The sequence below is a fragment of the Octopus bimaculoides genome, chromosome 27, assembly GCF_046866305.1.
Source record: "Octopus bimaculoides isolate indiv1 chromosome 27, ASM4686630v1, whole genome shotgun sequence".
Classification (NCBI taxonomy): Eukaryota; Metazoa; Mollusca; class Cephalopoda; order Octopoda; family Octopodidae; genus Octopus; species Octopus bimaculoides.
In genome coordinates, this window is record NC_142954.1 from 24,836,988 (window position 1) to 24,856,216 (window position 19,229).

At 34.8% G+C, this 19,229-nt stretch overlaps 1 protein-coding gene across 6 annotated transcripts in view; it reads left to right on the forward strand.

Moving 5' to 3' along the window:
- LOC149130911 (uncharacterized) overlaps positions 1-19,229 on the forward strand; it is a 247,648-nt gene that overhangs the window by 154,952 nt on the left and 73,467 nt on the right. For 2 of the 6 annotated variants that reach the window (XR_016238698.1, XM_089343660.1), the window contains one exon: positions 600-613. Coding sequence is in view for 2 of the 6 variants with exons in the window: in XM_089343660.1 (XP_089199786.1) it covers positions 600-613 (14 nt within the window). In the remaining 4 variants the exon portion in view is untranslated. Of the gene's footprint in view, positions 1-599; positions 614-5,143; positions 7,425-8,596; positions 9,397-19,229 lie in introns of those variants that run through there. The other 4 variants (XR_016238699.1, XR_016238697.1, XR_016238696.1 and 1 more) reach the window with 4 other exon arrangements.

Consider the following 19,229-nt stretch of genomic DNA (forward strand, 5'->3'; position numbering starts at 1 on the left):
AATTGTAAAAATTGACCCGCCGGATTTCCTCTCGAAAGAAGGTAAGATTTGTTTTCTCACTGTGGCGGCAGTTGCGAGACAGGTTATTTGGAAAACGAGGGTGAAAGGTGTAAGGTGAGGCATTTTCATATCTAGCTCTGCACTGGTGAATTATTTCACCTTTCACCTCAAGAGGAAAATAGAGCTAGAGAGAAAATGCCTGACTGCGAAAATGTTTGAAAGTCGATGGAAGAGTGTAGCACGAAAGTTGCGAGTAAATGTAACCACATGAATGAGACGAAGGGCTCATCTCAGCTATCAGTGGCAAGGCGGGGCACGAGGGGTCCGTGCTGGACCCGCCTTACCACTCCATCCGTAATGTCTTCCGGTCTGTCGCATCATCCGTTTATAATTTGATTTCATTGTAAAACTTTTAAATGCATGTTTCTGTCAATTCATTCGTTTTCATCTGACCCCAAATCAGGTTGTATCGTCCTCTCTATGTCGCCCCTTGTGGGTAATAAAAAATTCGCATGTATTTCTGGGTAATAGACGCCATATTTATCACGTGACCTTTCTTGTAAAAATTCTATAGCACAGCCATTTTTGTTTTAATCTAGTTACCCGCCGGCGGGTAAGTCACGTTTTCTTATTTTAATTCTCTATAAAAAAAAATTGACATCCGTCTTTTAGAAACTTTATATTCTAACACATTTTTTTACTATTATCTACTTATTCCATAATGTTTTAACCTCGTTTACTGTAATACTCTTTTTCAAAATTTATGATTTTATATAGTCCTATTTCAACCATGAAATGCACGTAGTCTATGTACTAGCACTAACTTTTATACATTTATACTGTATATTATCCTATTAATTTTTACTGACCAATTTATAAAATTGACTTTTAAACATTTTTTAGAATTAATATTTCTATGATTTATTTATATGATTTATTTATGTAATATATTATTTAATTTAAATTTTAGATTAAAATCTTAGATATATTAACATGGAAAATGCCTCACAGCATGGATTTGGACGGGCCCTGAGTTGACTGAGTTGTAGAGTGGTGGTTCGTCTCTAAATTAGTTTTATACATATATATTATATATTAGGAAACACGGTGTAATATTATACCAATTTTTGCCTGTAAGGTTGGAATAAATTTTTATTCCCTAATATTATTACGATATATATATATATATATATGTGTGTGTGTGTGTGTGTATGTGTGTGTGTGTGTGTGTGTGTGTGTGTGCATATATGTATGTGTGATTTGCGTTTTACTGTCCAACTATCTACTGAAAACGAGTGTTGCTTTGCTGAGTAGTTCTGCAGAACAGATCAATAAAATATGTAACAGACTTCAGCAAAATTAGTCCTGAGGTCAGTCTGTTCCGCTAAAATCCTTCAAGGTGGTGCTGCTGCATGGTGGAAGTCAGATGACTGCAACACAAGATTAACGTAGCCGTGATATACAATATATTTTCATTTCAAAATATCAAACATGTCACACGTTTGGTTATATTCATTGTACCTAAGCAACTCCGTAAGAAGATATGTTTCTATCGAATCCTCTGCGGTTTATGCTTTAATCCAAGATGTACTAAAATTGTAATACTTAGTGACAAGCTTGTATCGCACATGGAAGCCTTACTATCAGAAAGTCAGTTAATCAATCATGTTATGTACAGTGACGCTTCTATTTCAGCAGTCTTTTCTCATTATAAAATGCTCTGGTAAAAATATTTAACGAATATTGGTTACGTAGGATATGTTGCCTCTCCGACACTCTTTCCCAGTTCTGTTTCCTCATTTTCATTACCTTTTAATGAGTCAAATCTGCGAGTCCACCTATATCTACATTCGTTTATCCACGTGTTCCCGTAGCCTATGGTTAAATAATAGACCTATTTTTTGTGATAAAGAAATGCGAGTCCTGTGTAATTTAATCGAGTCTGTTGCATCTTCACAAGCATCATGTTTAAATATTTCCTTGTCTTTTACGACTTTTCTTTCATCAACGTCACATGAATTGTGTTAATCTTGAAGGGATTTTTATAATTAGGGTTTTCATTGACATCAAGATGGTTTGTTTGAATACTTCCTTCAAACAATTTCAGCTATCAATACCAACAGGCAGCATTAAGTTTCTATGTGCTCCTGTGGTAATTAGACTCACTGTGATCAAATAGTGGAGCCAGTCTGCTTTCAATTAAACATGCCATGACCTGCAAAGGATGTGACACTTCATATTAAATTATGGCATGAAAGATCGATTGCATTTTACAGACACAAAAGAAATCGCGAAAAATGAATGTGATTTCCGAGAAGAAAGAAATAATTTGAAACTCCTTATTCACGTGCATACAACAATATAACCACATAAAATATTGATATTTATCTCGTGGTAAAGTTAGCATGCTGGCAGTATCATTAGCCAGCCGCGCGAGGTGCTGAGTAGCATTTCATACTTTTTCATGTTCTAGGTTAACATTCCGCCTTATTCGATTTTGTCCCTCATCCTTTCGTGATCGATAAAATAAGTACCAATTGCGTACTGGGGTTCATGTAATCGACTTACTCCTTCGCCTTACATTCTCTTCCTTGGGCTAGAATTTGAAATCGTTATTTTTCGCGTGGGTAAGGCGACGAACTGGCAGAATAGTTAGCACGTCGTGCAAAGTGTTTAGCGGCCTTTCGTTCTTCTTTATGTTCTGAGTTCAAATTTCGCCGAGGGTGATTTTGCTTTTTATGCTTTCGGGGCCGATAATAGAAGTAGAAGTTTAGAACTGAGGTGGAGGCAATCGAAAATTCTGGGGTTTTGCCAAAATATTTTAAACTAATATTTAGACTACATATTATAAGCCCATGCATTCACGTAAACGGCCATTCAAACAATAAAGCTTCTACTACCGCACCGCCATCAGTTACGAGATCACCAACAGTAATAATCGGAACGGTTTCAAATTTTAGCACAAGGCCAGTAACTTCAAGGATGGGGCTGAGTTGATGACGTCAACTTCAGTGCTTAACTGGTACTTATTTTATCGATCTTGAAATGATCAAAGGTAACGTCGACTTTTGACTCCCAACGTATGGACAGGCGAAGTGCTGCTAAGCGGTTTGTCTGGCGCGTTAATAATTCTGCCAGCTCACTTCCTTCCATTATAACCACCACCAACCACCACCACCACCACAACAACAACAATAATAATATAACAACAACAGCAGCATCTGTGTTGAGATTAACAATCCCATTTGACACTGATTTGATCTTGTTCATATATCATCAGGAGAAGAGGAATATTGTAGAAGGCAACAGTCTCTATATCTGAAGACACTTAATTATGTTTTCAGCCTGAAAACGCATGGCATCGCCGCTATGGAATCGTTTTACAGACTTGTGGAGTTAATTAGAATCATGTGAAACGGCAAACGATAGAATTAGTGTCAAACTGAACCCAAATCAGATGAAAGTAATGAAAATAAAGAAACAAAATCTAACGTAACACAGCCAACTAAAACCAAACGAAATTGATCAAAACAAAATGCCAATGTATAAGCGATATAGCTTCTACGAGTTCTGTCAAAATTTTCAAAATACCACCGACCCGAGGGCTTTGATTCCGACTGATTCGATGACAACCGGAAATTACAAAAAGAACTCTATTGAGTAGCGTACATACATCCTTTATTTGTAAATCTGGTTCCGGGGTTGTTCTTGTATTGACAGAATTGTTTATTGAAAACATAGATTACAGGATATTAAACTCTGTTCCTATACAGTTCGACATCGATATATTTTAATAGCTAAAAGCTTGATAAACAATAGCTTTCAGGTTTCTGCTTGCGTCAGATTTCTCCTGTTATATTGCTTGGTGAGATTAAGACAGTTGAATAAGTATATTTCACACATAATTGTTCTGTTAAAAATCTGAAGATGTTTTATATAGGATTTTTTTTTCGTGTGTTTTTCTTTTAGCAATATTTTATAGATATGAAAATAATAGGAAATTGAATGAAGCTACGGGTGAATAGAAACGACTTCTGACTACAAATATATATTTTTTCTTTCATATTATTTCTGTGATTTGTCTTCTGTAAATTCGTCCGAATACATAATGTTAGTCCGTTACTTGTGGATCATACACTTTTCCTAATAGACGAAGACAGTAGCAGAAAACGAAAATGGAGAAAGAAAACCAACAACAATGACACTCTTTCAGTTATTGTCTGCTGTAGACATCTTAGGGCGGTTGAATGAAACGAATGGTAGATTTTGCTGAACAAAGTCATTTACAGTACATACATACATACGTGTGTGTGTGTGTAAACAGATAGACAGATAGTTATACAAATATATACATACATGTATGTATGTATGTATAACATTGTAGGTGCTTAACTGCGTCGTTCATACATTTATAGTAGCGGTCGTTAATGACTGTGTATTTAACAATCTTATTAAATATAATTTCGAGTTCGTTCTCATGAGGGATGTGCATTCTACTGTGAAAAATAAAGTTTAGAATATGTAAAAAAAAAATTTTTTTAAATGTATGAATGGGGTATCGAAGCAAAGTGTAATTGGCACACAAGGAATCTAGGTAGCAGAATTAATGATGTGTTACGAAATGTATTTCTGATATCTCGGGTAGAACTCCTCAACGATTGTAGAAGAAATTTTCCCTTAAATTGCTGGATATAAGGATTTTCCATATCTACTGTATTTGCTTTATTAGTAAAACCTACTTGACCGAAAATTTGTAGAGGAATCCTACGCGTAGGCGGGAGTGTTTTTGTCCTTGGAAACTAGAATTTATCATTTAGTATTTGTCTGACCTTCGCGTCGTCGATTCTGGAGGCATTCTAGTCCATGGAAGGGAGACAATCCCATAAATAGACTTAACCGGGTTCGAATTAGTGATTCGAAAGAAATAGACAACAATCACAAATTCGTATAAAAACTGAAAGTGTGTGTCAGTATGACTGGTACAGAATGGCTTTAGTCCAAAAGTAGAAACTAGTGAAGGGATAAACGGATATGGAAGAACAAAATATTTAGTGGTTGTAATTTTGTGTGAAGGGTTAGGGTTTGTGTGTAAAGTCGATCGATACTACGAATACCAGTATTTATTTGGTTCTTTATCTTCGAGATTCCGACAGATAAAGAACTCATCAGAAACCGACTTGAATCGAACGCAGATCGTAAAGAACTGGAAGACAATTACTTCAATGCTCTTATTAATTTGCTTACTTGCTGCCAAGGACGGTTGATTTGAGGAGAGGATGTTAGATGATAATATCGACCCGTGAAATAAACTGGTACTTTATGGGATCAAACCTGGACACATGAAAAGCAAAACGAACTTTGGCGGGATTGGAAATTAGAATATAAAAATCTGGAATATATATCACAGAGCATTTTACCGATGGTCAAAGATTCGGCTACTCGCATCCCTTAGCGTCTGATTCAGGCATACAGTCGCAGTTTGGAGGAGAGAGAAGAGTAAATCGCTGCTACTAGAATTTGTTCTTGAATGGTACTCTTTTATCTCGACCCAGAGATAGGTGAAAAGTAAGGTAGATCTTGACGGGATTTAAATGAAAATAGTATAACACGGAAATCGAAGTCAAACTCAAGAATGTTTCAAATTCAGTCCGTAAACAGGTGGAAAAGATACCACAATTCATTTTTTCCGCAACATTGACGATTCTCCCTGCTTCTTGCTTTTAGACTAATACAATTAATAAGAATCGGTGGTTAATTATATTTAAACATCTATAGGGTAACAAATGTTTTAAAAAAAGTTTTATCTTTACAAATAAAAGATATTGTTGGTCCTCACTAATATTTGAGGAACCGTATTAGAATTTTATCTTGAGTCTAAATACTGTCGATCAGAAAGAAAATGTAGGACTTATCATTTCTGTCCATTGGCAGCATGGTATCTTCTAGTTACAAGCCAAATTATTCAGGCGAAACCTCGGTGTATGTTAGTTTATTACCTAAAAATTAAGATAAAAATATATAATATTAGTTTACATAATTCCAATCAAAACGTCTGTGCCAGTGTGAGGCGATGTTAAATGGAATTTGTGAAATGTTTCACAATATTAAAAGTGATCTAAAACCACGAGAGATTGTATTATTATTATTAGATAGAACACAACGTCATCAGCTTAGCAGGATGTTCTGTAGAAAAATTGCAAACGTGTACTAATAATCGGCATGACAGTAACAAATGACTGGTTGTTATGCAGAAGTCAGAAGAAAAGCCAAGAAGTTAAGCTGCCATCGCTGTTGGATGTGAAATAGCGAGGTGAGTTAAGGATTGTGTCAAATATCCAGTTCCTAATTACTATAAATTGTGTGATACACAACCAATTATGTAAAGACTGCGAAGTAGGAATTAAGTATCATCGGATATATAGGCACGTTCAAGAATGAAGGTATCCGAGGAACTCCATATTTGGAACATCAATCCACATTTTTGAAATAATTAGGAAATACGTTCCTGAAGTCATTTGTAAATGGTATCTTTGGAACATTTGATATCCTTTCTGTAAAGATATCGGCATATTATCTGTATGTCTATAGGGATAGATATAAACATGAAACCACACATTTGTGTGAGATTGTACATGATGTTAACTTCAGAAACGATTGCATGACACCCGTTAACGAATGTATTCCGAAAACATTGGATCAATCACTGCAAAAGAACTTGGAAGGTTGGGCCTCCGGCCAGGCCTTTCGCGACACCCTTAAAGCTAGGAACTTTTCAATACCCACCTCGTATGTATATAGACAGTTTGGTGAATAAACTATCGTCTAAATTACGCAACGATGAAAATAACACTGACATTTCATTTTAGCAGTTACATTTACAAAGTTACATGAAAATTTCTCGATACACCAAACAATAAATTTATTCAATAAAATTGCTATGGGCTTCACCCCCTCCCGCAAATCTTCTTGACGGTCCCCTTGTTGATAAATGCGGCCATAATCATTGCCTTCTGTTCATCTTTTGTGCTACAGGAGTTTTGTTGGTTTATTGCTCAACTGTATCCCACACATAATAACCAAGGGGGTTACAGTCAGGGGAGTTAGGTGGCCAGATATTGCGCCGACGTGAAGCCATACTAAATGTTGCTTATTAAAATGTTTCATAATAAAATTCTGTGAAAGCATTGTACCAAAATGATTACTCTTCTCACAAGTAAAGAAACATCTTATAATTAGGCATTTGAAGAAGATTGTACTTTATTGGAAGAGAGGACAGGAGTGAGACAGGTTCGTCTTAGTCATCTGAAGGAATGGGCAGTCGCTTATTTTCTGGGTTTTCTTTGTGAGAAATGAGTTTTATGTAGTTTGTATCAGTCTCAATATTTGTAAGTAGACATGACGTCAACAAATGGAGCGTTCGTGAAGGAAATAGCAGGCTATTGATAGTGTTTGAAATCGGTTTTTGGTTAAATTGTTATTGCGAGGGTGTTGATGTTGGGACAAGAAGAAAGGAGAAGAGTATTTTTATATGGTCTTGAGTAGAGATGGTATACAGGTACCTCTAAGAGCAGAAATCGATTTAGTCAGGACATATCAGCGCAGTCAGTCACCAATAGGCATCCATGATGTTACAATTCAGTTCTCTACTTGATTATGTTTTGTAGTAATTGTCTTTGTCTCTAACTGTAAATTATTGCAGTGTACACACAGTAAATGTATTAATTCTTTATAAATCATATTACAATAAAATTGTACTAAGAGAAAAACCAAATAAACAAATAATAAAAAAAACGTTGAAAGAAAAGAAAACCAATATGTTTTCCTCTTCTGTATAATTCGATATTTTCTTTCATTATAATTATTAATCTTTATTATTGCTTGTTTTTTGCAGTCTTTAATTATTTATTATATATTTATTATAATTATTATTAGTATTGTTGTTTTTGTTATTATTATTATTATTATCATTATTACTATTTGGTTTTTCTTTTTGTTTTACAGTTCTGAAATATAGTATTTTCATCGAACCATTTGCTATTATTGTTATTTTAAATATTTATATGATTTATTGTAACCATCGTCATCATCATCATCATCATCATCATCAGTAGTATTGTTACGCTCCTTATCATCGTCATAGTAAATATATAATTATTTCAATTATTCTTATATCAGTTTAACTACAGTTATATTATGTTTTATGTATACATATATATATGTGCGTGTGTGTATGTATATATGCATGTATATATATGCGTATGTGTGTTTATGCGCGCGATTTGAAGTATATGTATATTTATACTATAGACATGTGCGTATCTATCTATAGTAGTGCGTTTATACACATATATAATAATTTGAACATACATGTACGTCTGTCAGCGAGTGTGTGTATGTGAGTGTATGTGTGATTTGTGTATCTGTGTGTGTTTACGAAACTGTAGAGAACAGCTCCATGTGCCTGGCAAACGTGTGTGTTATTGTTCGATTCAGTTGATTTTTTTTTGTGTGTTACAATTGTTGTGATTAGTATTAATTATATTTTTATCAGCACCATGTCTTATATTTATTACTATTGTGGTTGAAATTGTTTCAGTTCTAGATACTTCTTGCGAGATAATGAAGAACGGTTTATCGTAGTGATGATGGTGACGAGGATGGCGTTGTAGGAGGTTATGTGTTGGTGCTGGTTATGGTGGTGGTTGCGATGATGAAGATGTTCATGTTGGTGATTGGAAGATAATATTTTCATGTCTAACCAACAGAAATCAAATTACATATTAATCTCTACAGAGAATTGTTATAAATATTGAAAATCATATAAAGATGTTACACACAAGTCAAGTATAAAAAAAAATAGACTAAAGTTAAATAAAATGTAATTAGAAAAAGAAAATTATATGGAATTCAGCAAATATACTGTTATCAGCTTTATAACTAAGGATTAGAACGAGAATCAATTATATATGGCGAAAAACGGTAGCAGCAAAAATAAATTAGGAAAGAATTACATAAAAGTGAAGAAATAAATGCTTGTTGGAAATCTCACAATTGTTATTACAATCTTATTCAAATTGCCTCCATATCCATACGTGTGTGTGTTAAATATGTTTGTCTGTGAGGGAGAGAGATAAAGAGAGAGAAGACAGAAAGAGAAAGTATTCATACACATATGTATATATACTATTTGTGTACATATATTCATGTTATTTACATTAGAGATATGTGTGTGTGTGTGTGTGAATATATGTTGTGTATGTATTCGTGTAATATAGTTTCCAATACTTATTGCAATCTCATAAATTCTCCACATATATAACCGATATATATATATATATATATATATATATATATATATGCGTAGGTAACTGTGTATAGTTGTATTTAGAGAGAGACAGTGATGCTTAAAAAAGTGATGAACCATGGTATATATATAAATGTGTGTGTATGCATATACACATAGAGAAACATATATATATATATATATATATATATATATATATATGGAAATATATATATACATACGTATACATGTATGTATATATATATATATATATATATATATGGAAATATATATATACATACGTATACATGTATGTATATATATATATATATATATATATATAAATGTATATATGTATACACACAATTATAAATATATATATATATATATATATATAAATGTATATATGTATACACACAATTATATATATATATATATATATATATATATATATATATATATATATAAATGTATATATGTATACACACAATTATAAATATATATATATATATATATATATATATATATATGCATGCACATACACACAGATACATATAACTGAGTATATTCACAAAATGAAGACATACTTACAAGCATATAGATATTATTTATATAGGCACATGTATTTACACAGAGCATAGAAATTACAGAACATTAAAGAGAAAAAAAATTTACACAAATATAGCAAAATGCATTTATATTCAGATACGTACATGCAGATATATATATATATATATATATATATATATATATATATATATATATATATGCATATCCTTATATATGCACTCATTTATTCACAAACACACACATACCCTCACACATATGTATATAAAAATAATTCGTATATACATATTGATCACGTGTATATTTAAATTTTTGTATACTACCTTTCATTCACCTGTGTGTATATACACACTCATAACCTGACACAGTCATAAGCGTTCACATTCACTTATATAGCATCATCATCATCATCATTATTATTATTATTGAGCGAGAGGGCAGCGCATGCCATCAAATTGACGCCGTGGTACAATTTACAAAGTATACCCATCATGACTACCCGTCTGATAAGGGCACACTAAGCAAATGCATCAAAACCAAATGTGCATGTCATGGTGACAAATAGCGCTTGACCTTGCAAGTGGTGCTCAGTTAGAGATTTCTTCAGGTCGAGTAGGCCATCCCGCTCAAAAGGCCCCTGAATGAGGTTCGTTTAAGGATAATGAAAGAAATACCCATGCTTTCAGAGACGAATTATTCAGAGTCCAAAGAAATCCTTTCAACATATGGCTATGATGCTCCCCCACTACTTCTGCTCATGATCAGAGATGCACATATCGTCAGCCACCAAGGGACACTCTCAACTGGCTAAGGAGAAACAACTGATAAGCAAATCTCTGTGTGTGACATTGCCGTTGGTGGGTTTAGACGAAAGAAGCATTATCAGAGATTTTTTCTGTAACCCGTGTACCAATTCTGATGTAGAATTCATTACAGATAGTATGTTTGATTTTATGCACTACGTAGTGCTGGAGACATTTCATTGTTGTTGTGTTCTGTACATATGGCGTTATTTTGTCTTGGCCCAGTTTTAGTCGGGGTTCGCATTCGTGACGGTCCTGAGCGTTCCAATCGTATATTGGATCTTTCCTGACGGACACATTTTTTCCTTAAAATGATGCAGTTTCAAGGAACACATGATATCCCTGGATGTGTGGGATGTTTTAAGGCCTAGTGATGCTCTGATGTTTGGTGAAAGAGTTAGGATGGCCGTTCGCCATCAGGACCTTTCGGAATTCTACAACTCTGGTGGTTTTGGTTCCTACTTCGTTATAATAACTGCGTACCCTGTTGATCTCATTTCTAATGTAGACCAATTTACATCTGATAGCAGTGATGAATCACAATGCACAAAAAATCCTCTGCATCCCACTTTTCTGCTAGTGGAGATGCTTCCCTTATCTGTGATTTTGTGCACAAAATTAAGCAGCGACGAGGTCCTGCTTTTATTGTGACGTTTCATTTCTCATTCTCTGTTCCTTGATATTGCAGTATACTTTCACAGCTTCCACACAAGTATATATTAACGTAAGGATATAACATATCTTTCACGTCAAACTTAAGTCAGGTAAATATATAGCAGGACATGAAATATTTGATCAGGTGTTGAATATATCATTCCTGTTAATATATTTTATTATATCATCAGCATGTAACAACCTGTGGATTAATTACAATTGTTTAGAAATGAATATTCGACACCATCACTTCAATACCTAAATTTAAGCATATTTTGAAGTGTGTAATGGTGGTGAATTCTTCTTCTCCTTCACATTCTCTTATGTAAAACGTGCCTTACCAGTGTTATACTTTCGGCGATATATCCTCCAAATATATAGTTAATTGTTGAAAATAAAATTACATATTCTTTATAAAAGTATTATATTTTGCAGCTGTGTGGAATGAATTCAACTTCTTTTTAACATTACAAAAAAACCGCTCTAGGTTATTGACGTGAAGATCTCCGCCAAGATTATGATTAATCTGTTGTTTGGAGTGTTTACTGAATATATACATACATAAGCACAAACTCATACTCGCAAATGCTCACACACACAAACATATTATTATTATTATTATTATTGCCTTTACACAACTGCTAACGCTGGAGATGCATTACAGTGTCAGCTGTTCACTACCAGTGAACTAAGGTAACACCTCTTATTTTTCGAGCACCTTCCGGATTATTTGAGAGGTTCCAAGCAGTACTGCTTTCTACAAGTGCTCCACCCTTGTTGGGCCGATATTTTTTCCACGTACTTGTCGAAATTTTTGCTCACTGTTCCCAGGGCTACCACAATTATTGGTACTTTTGCTAGCTTTTCCATCGACCGGGGTTTGTACTGTCTGTCAAGTCACAACAATATATACAGGACAGGCTTCCTCAGTGTTTCTGTTTCCCAGATTCACTGGCGAGGGACTCTTTGGACCCGGGGCTATAGTACAAAACTCTTACCCACCTTGCCCAATCTAGCACTGAGCAGTTCCTTAACTATGTCTTCTTACCACGCGCGCATTACGTCCTTTTAATTATATGATTGCGAATGACGAAAGCATTACCTGCTATTTGTACACGTATTGACGGAGATTTGTCTGTTATTTCTAGCATGTCAATCGACAGCATAGGAAGTTTCTTGCTTCGTTCCACTCACTCTTACAGTTACTCTTCCTGCTATTGTCGTCGCATTCGCTGTTCTTTTCTAATAGATTTCTGGACTTTATTTTTAGTTTTAACATTACTAAGACTATACTGTTGAGTGTAAGTAGAATACTAATGATTGCTATCATACTGTGAACATCGGCTGTGCAAACTGAAGGTTTTCTATACATCCCTTTCATTACGATGTCTCCTTAATTAAAAGCCATTGAAATCTAAATCCCATCTCTAGCTGCTGCGTTTACAAAGTACGGTTTTCTTATTATATAAGACATCCGGGTTGTAGAAATCAATTCAAAGTGATTTCTTTCTGGTTTGAAAGTGAAATAAATTACAAACATAGCGGATCTATGTTTCAGTGCTTGTTCAAATTATTTTCGTTAACCTTTCAATGCTTCGATTAATTCATAGGGTTTTCGTTTGTGTGCCTGCTGCTCGTGTTTGTTTGCCTCTATGTGTGTGTGCACGTGTGCGAGGGCGTGTGCGTGTATATCTGTAAACACACACACACACACACATATGTAACGTATGTATGTATGTGCACACACACACACACACACACACACACACACACACACACACACACACACACACACACACACACACACACACACACACACACACACACACACACACACACACACACATATATATATATATATATATATATATATATATATATATATATATCTATCTTTCTACGCGCACACAAACAAGTATAGGAGTGAGTGTACATGTGTATATACATTCCGTGTCTTTGTTGAGTGTGAATAGGCGTCTTAAAGTCGGATTGGTTGAATTCATTATAGTAAGCACATATACAGAAACTCAAACACACACACAAACATTCCCTCCCGCTCACACACTCGCTCTAATGAACACATTATATATATATATATATATATATATATATATATATATATATATATATATATATATATAGTTAATAAGAGACACATGCGTATATATGGAGAGTTACATATAGACATAGAGACAAGCAGATATACAGGTACAGAGAGCAAATTAGATATATAGTTTGATAAATATAAATGAAGCTTGACAGATAAACAGGGAAAGACACAGGAAACGCTGAGTTACGTATTCTAATTTACCATTTTCAGTAAGAACCAGAAATATCAATGCAGAGAAATATTCAGGGTAGAAGATTAAAATTCCCAAACTAACTGACAGTTTCATTTCTCTCTGATTCTGGAACTCATCGTATTTGTACGAAGTACTTTCAGCAGACGACAACCGAAGAATTGTTGAGAGTTTGTAGGGTGAACACGGGGAAGTTAGACTTGGCTTCACCATGAAGAATTTCTTTTTCACGTTTTACCCTCGTTATGTGGACATGTAAGCTTGGGCGTGGGCGAACGGAGGATATATGTATTGCGTCTCTGAGAGACGAAAGAGGGAGAAAGTGAAGAGAGGGCTTTGCTAGAGAAGAAGCATGCATGTGTGTGTAGGTGCGGATGAAAATATTGCACATCCATATTCATAAATCCTAACGAACACACATACATATATTCTTACTGCAGAAAAGCAGTAGTTATTCTTCTACTCTCTCTAACTTTTTATCTAGTCCTCCATTTCTCAGATTCGCACACACACCCCCACAAAAACACACGTGTGTGCGTGTTTATACGAATGTTTTATGTGTGGCTGTCCGCATCTGTCTTTATTTAATTACATCTGTGAATTCTTTTCTGCTTGACTATGTCCATCCCTGCATGTTGCATGCGTGCATTAATTTCTGCTAAGGAAGAGCGAAAAATATATATGTATGTGTGTATATGTATATATGTCTGTGTGTGTGTGTGTATATGTTTGATATCACACAGCTCTATGTGTATGTGCATGTGTTTCTGCTTGTGTGCCTGTATGTGGACGTCAGTGTATGCAGAAAAATAAAGAAACATGGATATCAACGTAATGATAATAGCAGTTATTATTCCTTTTGTCCTCAGTGTTCCTAACATCTGATCTGATGTTACTCTCATAACACGTCCATAAATATATGCGTCTGTGTGTGCGCGCGCCTGTGCGTGTATGCGTGCATGTGTTTGCATTCATATATATATATATATATATATATATATATATATATATATGTATATATATATATATATATATATATATATATATATATATAGACACACATGTTTGTATGTATATATAAATATATTGATAGAAATGGCAAGAAAACAAAAGAATGAAAGAGACCTCGATATTATGTAAATAGAGGAATTTCTCTGTAAATATAATATGTGACAATTATTCAGCAGCCATGAAAAAGCTCCGAGTTTCCGACGTCGGGGCGGAAACCCACGCCGGGATGGGTTTTGCCCCGACACCCGAAACTTGGAGTTTTATCATGGCTACTGAATAACAATTACATATATATATATGTATATATAGGAAAACGGAGAGAGAGAGATATACACATAAGCATAGGTATATGTGTGTATAATCTATGTGTATGTGTGTGTGTCTCTGTGTGTCTCTGTGTGTCTCTGTGTGTGTGTGTGTGTGTGCGTGCGTGTGTGTGTGTGTGTGTGCTTGTTTGTGCAGAGAGGAGGGAGAGAGGAAACGGTTCATGCCATGCTACTATTCAGTCCAGTGGTAGATATTGATATACATTTATATATATATATATATATATATATATATATATATATATATACATATGTATATCCAATGTTTTACTTTAAAATTATCTCATCAGCGTTAGACTGCGTAGGAATGGACGGTGCAGATGAAGAAATATATACGAGCTTTGCCAGCCTCTCCCAGCACGATACGTTTTCAATTGAAACACAACACATCGATAAATAACTTTCAATGGAGAAACGTATTAAAAAGAAGAAGGATCGGGAAATCTCTTAGATCAGTATTGATTATCGAATGACCATTGCATCGAGAGGATTGCGTTTGTGTTGTCAGGGTCGGGGTGGCCTCTTTGAAAAGAAATACGATATGAGTACCTGATTATCTCTGTAAATCATCGTGTTGGTACGCTACATGGAACAGTGTAGATGTCATTGTTAATTTGTGTAAAGCGAAACATCTGTATTTGCGTATTCTATTTCACCGGTCAATCTCTTTTGAAACCATGTCCATGTACACACATGTGTATTGGTATGTAACACGATTTCTAAGCATGTGTACGTCAGTGTGTAAATATACATGTATATATATTATGTGAAAGCAAGCGCCGTTATACACATGTAAGTTCGCGCGCGCACACACACACACACTATATATATATATATATATATATATATATATATATATATATATATATGCATACCATGGAATTGATTGACGTGCGTCTGTACGTAATGGAAGTATCTGTGTAACGAATATAAGTCTATATCATTGTATATGTCTACGGTATACATGTGGGTGTACACACACACACACGCACACGCACACACACATATATAAACGTGTGTGTGTATCACTGTGTACGTGTGGGTCAGTCGGTGTGCATTAGCGCACTTCTGTATATTATATGTTTGTGGATGATAGTGTGAGCGGGTGCTGTGTGTGTATGTACCTACCTACCTACCTACCTATCTACATATATACATACGTATCTATCTATCTATCTATCTATCTATCTATCTATCTATCTATCTAGCAATCACACTGTCAATATATCGAGCGATGCATTCGACTATATCTTTCTATCTATCGCTCTTTCTCTCCGTTTGTTGGTGCACATACATTCACTGATATAAACAAGTCTCTTCCTTTTTTTTTATTTTCTTGTGCTTGTGTAAAGGGAGAGTTGAATATAAAAGACATCTAAAGAAAACAAGCAGAGACAAACAAAAGCGGTCGATAAAGAGAGGATGAAAGGCAGATCAAGAGAAAGGAGAACCGGAGAGAGAGAGAGAGTGAGAGACAGCGAGAGATCCCGGTAGAGAGAAACAGACAGACAGAGAGGGAGAGTGTGAGCGTTTTCAAAAGTATGTTACAGTGACATGCATACTTTATTAGATGATGATTTCAAGGAGTCGAGGATTTATCACAGTTGTCAAACTAACAGCATTATGCAAATTAGTTCACACTATGCAATAATCTGATTTAGTTGATGCATGAACTCGGAGAATGATTTCATAAACACGGATATATATTTTGATTGTTAGAAACACTACGTTGAGAACATCGGTTATGTACCCTGCTACTCCTTATTGCAAAGCAATACACGTGATCGGTATAATAATATATTTATGCCATTTTATCGAATTAAGTTAACCAATAAGGACGACAAACATTATAGGCTGGATTCAGTTTTATGAAAACAGCAAACATTATTAACGAAAAACCGTGCTAACTTCATTCTACAGATTTTTCGTTTTACATCGTAAAACGTTCTCCTAATTTAGCTTTTCAGAATAACACATGCGTATGGAAGCGCCTGAACGCACACACACTCGCACAATTACACTCACACAAACGCATGCGTGAATGGAGCACATCTCTCACACAGAGACACATACACGGATAAACTAGCGCACACACATACACATTTAAATACACAAACGTATATGTACTCTTTTTGTCTTCTGCAATTTTTTTTTTTTTTTTGGATCTTCTCTCTCTCTCTCTATATATATATATATATATAAAGAATCTTCCTCCGTCTTGCTGTTTGTCTCTCTACAAAACAGAACATTGCATTGAGGAACAGTCATTAAAAAAAAAAATTTTCTGTATTTATTTATCACCTGACGAGATACGTCTGCAACACCGGATACTCCCGAACCAGTTCTTGAGTGTCCCACAAGCGGACTCGATGCTACATGTGTCGAAACAATTGTTGTGATTAATCTCGTATATTCCATCTTCTATCTTTAATTTGTTTTATATATATATATATATATATATATATACACACACACACACACACACACATCCTAGAGGTGGCTGTGTTGTAAGAAGTTTGATTCCCAACCACTCGGCTGTGTGGCAGATTATGCCACTGATTTCTACTATTGCCTTGGGCCCACCAAAGCCTTGTGAGTTTATTTGGAAGACAGAAACTGAACGAAACCCGTCATATATGTGTGTGTGTGTGTATGTGTGTGCGCGCGCGTGTGTGTGTATGTGTGTGCGCGCGCGTGTGTGTATGTGAGTGCTTGTATGTATGTGTTTGTGTGTGCGTGTGTGTATGCCTGTGTTGACACACAGTGTGTGTGTGTGTATTTGAGTCCCCGTAACGTAGAGGTTCGTCAAAATAGACAGACGGAATAAGTGCCAACCTTATGAAAAGCAAATTAGTGCTGAGGTCGATTAGTTGAACTAAAATTCTTCGAGGCGGTGCCCCAACATGGCCGCAATCTAATAACTAAAACAAGTTAAAGATATAAACTTACATGATAGATATATATACATTAATGTCTTCTATTTGCATGTAACTAAGCCTGGCCGAAATTTAAGTAGAATAGCAAATGTAACAATGCTACCTGTTAGGCAGAAACACGACGATATGGGGAAAAGCTTACGACTACTAGACAGAAAAAAAAGGCACAATGACAATAAAAACAAACACAAGGCGGACTTCCCTCACGTGATGAGATGTTATTTGGAAGAATTTTACCGTTAGGTAGTTGTTTATTTTCTCTCGAAGATAAATTGCTAATGACATTTTAATTGTTTCATATTTAGTATATATATTCGATTTTCGTACTTTAATACTCGCCACTGACCACGTTCACTTATTCAGCTTACATCATTTTGTACTAAATATAGAGTATGTATGTGTGCGCGTGAGTATGTAGAAGGAATAGACATTTACACGCTTATACATATATATATGTATGTATACATACATACATGCACATATATACATATATCTACACACTTGTATATAAATATATATCTACACACACACGCACATGTCCGAGTTTGTGTGTACGTGTACGTATTTATATACATTTATACAACCAGAGAGAGAGAGTGAGAGAGAGAGAGAGAGAAACAGAAAGGAAAAGTGAGTCGGGGTGGTAGATATATTCACACATATATTCATAAAGTTAGAATTTATGATTTAAAAAGTGCTTCCATTTTTGTTTATTTTCACTTTCGTGCCAAGATGGCAAACCATCAGACCACATCAGTTATTCAACTGTGCGTGTGTGTGTGCTTGTGTGTGTGTGTGTGTGTTTGTGTGTACTTGCATAAATTACCTTGTACCTATCTATCTGTTTCTCGATCTATCGATCTATTCTCTATCTACTTATCTAACTATCTGTATATGCGTCAAAGTGTGTGCGTGAGTGTGCTTCTATATGTGTGTGTGTGTTTCCCTCTCTATACGTATATATGTGTATGTGGTGTGTGTGTGTGTTCATCTATGTATATAGAAATTTTAAGTAAATATTTTGACTTGTGTGGTTATAATAAATAATATTTTAACTGGATCTTCTGTCTGTTCTGTTCTCAAATACATACTTACATATATGCATGTATATGTATCCACACACACACACACACACACATATATATATATATATATATATATATATATATATATATATATATATATATATATAGATTCAAGGCTTGAATATGGTACTTATGCGAAGGCACCCGAATATCGCATCCCAAAAAGGATGGGTGATTAAAATCAAAATAATAAGCAACACGGATTTCAAAAGTGATTGCAGTACGCACGTTTCATGCTACTTCAATTTATTTAAGTAATGTGAG